The 6,320-nt window shown below is 50.6% G+C and overlaps 1 protein-coding gene across 1 annotated transcript in view; it reads left to right on the top strand.

Moving 5' to 3' along the window:
• The window catches only part of ASCC2 (activating signal cointegrator 1 complex subunit 2), a 41,152-nt gene that overhangs the window by 7,787 nt on the left and 27,045 nt on the right, over positions 1-6,320 (top strand). Inside the window, exons 3-7 of the mRNA XM_006762133.2 lie at positions 421-579; positions 931-1,101; positions 2,285-2,414; positions 4,502-4,569; positions 5,846-5,956. Coding sequence (XP_006762196.2) covers positions 421-579; positions 931-1,101; positions 2,285-2,414; positions 4,502-4,569; positions 5,846-5,956 — 639 coding nt within the window. The remainder of the gene's footprint in view (positions 1-420; positions 580-930; positions 1,102-2,284; positions 2,415-4,501; positions 4,570-5,845; positions 5,957-6,320) is intronic.

Genomic DNA, 6,320 nt, shown 5'->3' with positions numbered 1-6,320 from the left:
ATCGTCTATCTATCTATCTATCTATCTATCTATCTATCATCTATCTATTTATCTCTATCGTCTATCTATCTATCTATCTTTCTATCTATCTATCTATCTATCTATCTAATGTCTGCTTTTTTTTTAATCCAAAAGCTGATTATATTATATTAACTAGAGAGGTGTGTACCCTGCTTTTTTCTTTTCTTAACCTTTCCCCGTGTGATGAAAATAGTCTCCAAGAAAACATGGCTTTAAAGCCCGCCTAGTGTTCTGTGGAAGTAACCAAGCCCCTTTGTCAGACACACGTTGTTCTTTATGCGTAAAGGCTCCTGGAGGGTCACCGGTTGGACAGCCCGGTGCTGTCATTGCTGTGGGTTGGCAGGTGGGCCCTCGCTGACTAACCTCTGCCACGTTAACACGTGGTTTTTGGATCCGTAGCACCCCGAGCAGAAGGCAGACCGGTATTTTGTGTTATACAAACCGCCCCCTAAAGACAACATTCCCGCCCTAGTGGAGGAGTACCTGGAACGCGCCACCTTCGTAGCCAATGACCTCGACTGGCTCCTGGCCTTGCCTCACGATAAATTCTGGTGCCAGGTAACATTCTATCAAAATTAACGCTAAGACAAAGCACTTGCCATGCTGTTTGGTTGGTTTCTGTTGTCGTTTCTCTCCTGCTAGGAGAGGCTTTTTTCTCTACTTTTTTCGCTGGATCCTTAACAGGCAATTGTGGTTTGGATGGCTCTGTCTTGTATCACAATCTTAATGATGTTTATACAGCACCTTCCAACGTGTCATTTTTAGAAACTGTGTGTAGCCCTCGCTCATTCATACCTTCTTAGTCCCTTGGGGTTGGAGTGTTGGCCACGGCCGCAAGCCCCGCTCGGTCCACCCACAAGCCCTGGGGTGTCGGTGACAATCCTGGCTCTCCTCTGTTGCCCGGCTCAGGTCATCTTCGACGAGACCCTGCAGAAGTGCCTGGACTCCTACCTGCACCATGTTCCCCGGAAGTTCGACGAGTGGGTGGCCCCGGCCCCCGAGGTTGCTGACATGCAGAAGCGTCTCCACCGCAGTGTTTTTCTCACCTTCCTCCGCATGTCCACTCACAAGGAATCCAAAGTAAGCCCCTGGTCCCGTGACAGGCCGCCCCCAACACCCAACACCCCTGTGCGTTCTCTCCGTCCTGGGAAGGAAGGCTCTGGAAGTATCGCATTTCCTCTTTGTCTCCGCTCTGCCTTTATTCCCGCTGTTGGGGAAGAAATCTGTGCCACCGCCCTGATCCCCTGGCTCCCCGGGTCCGTCTGCATTACACCCAGTGTTTTCTTCAATGGGAGCCCAGGGCCCTTTGCCAGTTGACGCGTGACTGCCTTTTCTTGTGCGTCAGAGGGTGAAAATACTGATTCTCATTTTTGAAAGGATCTTGTATGTGCTGTTTAAAAACCTTTACTCCTCCCACCCCCCAATTTTACAAATAATAATGCTGCTGCCCTGGCTGGTTGGTTGGAGCATCATTCTGTACCCCAAAAGGTGGTGGATGCGATCCCTGGTCAGGGCACATACCCAGGTTGTGGGTTCAATCCCCAGTTGGGGTGCATGCGGGAGGCAGCTGATCGGTGTTTCTCTCTCACATCAATGTTTCTCTCTCCCTTCCTCTCTCTAAAACCAATAAATAATAATAATACTGTCTCTAAACAACCCAAACATTACAGAAATATTTTGTCAATAGTGAAGGTTACCTACAAAATCCTCTCCCCCCAATAACTACTGTCAAGATGCCTGTTTCTTTAGGGAATTTTTTTCCCCCTTTCAGTAGCGGGATGTGTGTGTGTGTGTGTGTGTGTGTGTGTGTATTTATTTTAAAAATAGGATCTTGTGGGGTCTTTAAAACTTCTTTAGTATGGAAATTTTCAAAAATCACAAAATGATGAACCCCATGTACCCGTCACCCAACTTAAACAATTATCCACATTTTGCCAATCTCATTTTCTCTCTCCTCCAGAGATTTTTTTCTTTCTGGAGTATTTGAAAGTGATCCCAGACATCCTGGTAATTCACCCATAACTGTTTTAGAATGAACCCCCAACCAACTATTGCACCATGTACTTCTGCTTCTTTTTACATGAAATGGCTGTTGCCCCAGGTCAATGTAGGAGTGTCAGACGTGTCCACAGTGTGGATGGAGCTTCATTTGCTACCCAGTCCCCTGTGGTGGGCCTGCAGGCTGTTTCTCCTGCGTTTGCTCTTACTTTACAATGCGTCTGCATTCAGACAGTCTCTCACCCTCTCTCTGCCCGGCTCCTAGGATCACTTCATTTCCCCCTCTGCATTCGGAGAAATCCTCTACAATAACTTCCTGTTCGACATCCCAAAGATCCTGGACCTCTGCGTGCTCTTTGGAAAAGGCAACTCGCCGCTGCTCAAGAAGATGATAGGTGTGTGGGGTGTGGGGCTGGGGGGGTGCATGGAGTTGGCCCCATAAATCAAACCAGAGGTTCCAGGGGTGGCACCTAGAGGAGTACGGGGGCATTCGGAGCAGCAGTGGTGGGTGGTGCTTGGAAATGGCTTCGGTGTATGTGTGTCCATCCTGAAATAAGTGGCTGGTGGCGCTGGGGGAGTGGAGACAGAAAGCTGTCCCACACGGCTCCTCGGGGCTCTTTGAGTCTTCGTGTGAGGCTGTGAGTTGAACAGTGGAAGGAGTGGGGACGCTGGAACCAGAAGAGCAGCAGTGACAGTACCAGTGTACCTGCGTGTTCACTGGGGGCTGAGCACTCCTCGTGTTATGTCAGTTGATCCTCACCAGCCCTGTGATGTAGGGCTGTCACCTCCCCATTCACAGACAAGGACACTGAGCTCCAAGTGTAAGAGGCCGTGACTAACAAGCGGCCGAGCTGGGGTTGATGTCACGTCGGCCTGACTCCCTAGCTCTTGTTCTTCGCCACTCCCTGCCTCAGGGCTGCTGGGGCCGCCTCAGAGCTGACAGGATTTGCATTGTTGCTGAGAACAGACGGGGCAGAGTTCAGAGCGGACTCTCTGGGTTGTGAAAGGAATGACGTCCGCAGTTGGATCCCGTCCGGAGGCAGTGGGCTGGAAGGCTCCATCCGAGACAGGAGCTTTGTCGGGATGCGACAGAGGGAACAATGCCCTTTGAATCGCAGCTCATGGCAGCGGGCCCTGCGTGGAGAGGTGCTCACCCCGGGCACCCCTGTCCGTCTTGCTCACCTTGAAATTGTAGGACACTGTCTTCCAAACACCCAGTACTTTCTCCCCACCCTGGGCTTCTGAACGGTTTCGGCTGAGGAACAACATTCCTAAGGATGCCATTGCTGTTCCATTTTTTAAAAATTAATTAATTATTTTTAAAATCCTCACCCGAGGATATGTCCTTCATTGATTCTAGAGAGGAGGAAGGGAGAGGGAGAGAGAAACATCGATCTGTTGCCTCCCATGTCCTAACGGGGGGTCAAACCCAAGACCTGGGTATGCCCCCTGACCGGTAAGCAGTAAGAGATTTACATGATTTACCTCTGCCCTTTGGTGCATGGGATGATGCTCCAACCAACTGAGCCACGCGTGCCAGGGTGCTACCCCAGGCCTTTTAAATTATTCCTTTAAGAGATCCAAGTTCTTCGCCATCGTCAGAATCAGATAAAGGAGAGGAAGGGGACTTCAGAGTCCCCAAGGGCAGATTGTGAAATATGATCTCTTTTGACACTTATAAAAACCCCTGTTACCCGGCTTAAGCGTTGGAAAGATCTGAGAGAGTGCCTTCCCCCAGGCCGGGTCGTTCGGGTTCGGAGGGGACCATGGTGTGGCCCTGAGAATGATGGGAGGAGACCGGCTCCTGATGCCTGGGTCAGGAGATACTGCCTGGAGAAGGGGACACCTGCCTTATGGGAGGTCTCTTCCTAGAGAAGTCGGGGACAGGGCTTGCTCTCTGAGGTTGAGGACGGTGCAGAGGAGGAGATGTGGTGCCAGGAATGGGGAGGGCGTCAGGTCCCTTGCAGGCCTCTCTCCTTGGAGTGGGATCGCTTGGCATGGCTAGCATATTCAAAAGCAGAGGGTGAGAGAATTTCCAAAGAAATGTCTCCTTAGATTCCTTCACATTATTGAAGACGTGGCCTGGCGAGAATCCTGGATTTGGCATCCAGATTTCTTGAGCAGAGAGATGGCTGACTCCCACTTCCAGAGCCGATGCTGTCACGTCAGGCACAGTGCCCAAGTGTGATCCCTCCCTGGGGGTGTCAGCGAGCTGGTCTGACCAGGGAAGGCCTTTTACGTAACTCGCTGGGCAGAGGTGCTTAAAAGGTTAACTTGTACCAAGCAGGTTCCTCCCCGCCCTGGGAAGTTTCTAGGCTGGGCCGAAGCTGGGTGCCAGCAGGGCCCGGGGCCAGGACTGCTCTAGTTCACGCAGGCTTAGGAGAGGGAAGAGAGGTCACAGAACCTGCTGGTAACCCGCTGTGCTATATCCTCTCTGCCCCCCTCTCCTTCCCCAATTCCTACCGTTCGCTTCTCTTTTCAGGAAACATCTTTAACCAGCAGCCAAGCTACTACAATGACCTGGATGAGAGCATGCCCACCATCCTTCAGGTACCAGCTCTCAGCCCTGCCCAGGGGAGGACGAGCTTGGGAAGCAGACCCCCTCCCCACCTGGTGGTGACCTTGACCTTGCTGAGCCTGGGAGAAAGGGTTACTTCCCACACCTCTCCCCTCCCCAGAAGGTCTCCCTGTCCTGCTTCTCACACACACTTCAGTTCGCTCTTTCCCCTCTTGAACAGGATTGAGCTCTGAGGGCCGTCAAGTGCTGCCCTCGTACAGAGAGGCTTGGATTGCGTGTTGTGTTTGCTGACAGCCATAAGCCTCCAAGAACCCCGCCAGAGAGCTGGGTTTCTCAAATAAGGGCAATAACGTTTTATAAAATCATTCAATGAAATAATAATGCTCATTATAAAACATGGGGAAATATAAAAAAACAAAAAGAGAAGATTAATATTCCTCTATGATTCCATCCCATCACCAAGAGAATTCACTGTTCATGGTAACTTTTTGAATACATTTGGCCTCTATATCCATGGGTTCTGCATCTGGGGATTCAATCAACCATGGATCGAAAGTGTATTTTTCTAAATGTTACATTGCTGCTGATGTGTACTAACAGTTAGGCCTCTGATGGTGTGTCTGTGCTGAAAATGTACAGACTTCTTGTCGTTCCTTAAACCATACAGTATAACCACTATTTATATAGCATTTACAGTGGATTAGGCATTATAAGTAATCTAGAGATGACTTAAAGTATACAGGATGATGGGTGTAGGTTATATGCAAATACGCCACTTTATATAAGGGACTTGAACATCTGTGAGTTTTGGTATCGGCGGGTGTCCTAGAGCCAGTTCCCAGAGGACTCCGGGGGACACTAGCGTGCTTACAGATGGCACGGTCAGCTGAAAGTTTACATGATTCTACCATCAGCGCTGTGTCCCCTCACTGTTGATTTGTCTTATATATCAGTATAGTTTCCATAAAAGCCATCTACAGGGGATCAAAAAAAACATTGTATGTTACTGAATAGATATCTTCAATATTATCGTGCACTTGCCCAGCCTCTCCAGTCGGATAACATCTGCATGATTCTGGGGGCTCTACATACATTTTATCTTTTTAATCCTCACCGTAATCCTGTGAAGAGAATACCCCCCTCATCTCTACTTCACAGTGTCCACTCTGTCCCTGCTCTCTGGGCAGGTCATTGCCTCAGCTGGTGTCCTGGGAGCCCTGGCTTAGGTTTCAGATCACCCACCCCTGGGCAGGCAGGGGTCCGAGCTGCTGGTCCGAGCTGGTGGGAGCGTCACTCTGTGTCTCACAGGTCTTCAGCAATATCCTCCAGCACAGCGGCTTGCAGCGAGACGGGGCCAGCTCCACACCCCAGAAGCTTGAAGAGCGGGGCCGGTTGACCCCCAGTGACATGCCTCTCCCGGTGAGGTTCCCTGCTCGCGGTCCCTTTCTCCCAGTCCCATAAGCAGCTGTTCCTGTCGCGTTAAGAGCACTTCGGCAGGCTCCCATTCTCCTCTGGAAGCTTCATTTAGAGAGTAGTGGGGCGAACAGGGAGCTAGAATTCAGGGGGCAGGAGTTCAGTGCAGTTCAACAGGTTCATTCGTGTGCTGTTGTTGAGCTGTTCATTCATTCGGTGACTTCGTACTGCGGTCCCCCTGGCATGTGCCAGGCCCTGTGCTGGGCCTTGGGAGTAAGGCGGGCGCAGAAGCAGACATGTCGCCTGCTCCCATGGAACTTGGAGTCGCCTTGGAGATGACAGGCAAGGTAAATGTGAGCATCAGAGACAG

This window comes from Myotis davidii, unplaced genomic scaffold (assembly GCF_000327345.1).
Source record: "Myotis davidii unplaced genomic scaffold, ASM32734v1 scaffold478, whole genome shotgun sequence".
In the NCBI taxonomy this organism is placed as follows: domain Eukaryota; kingdom Metazoa; phylum Chordata; class Mammalia; order Chiroptera; family Vespertilionidae; genus Myotis; species Myotis davidii.
Note: the sequence above shows the minus strand (reverse complement) of the source record. Positions and strands in the feature narration are given on the sequence as shown.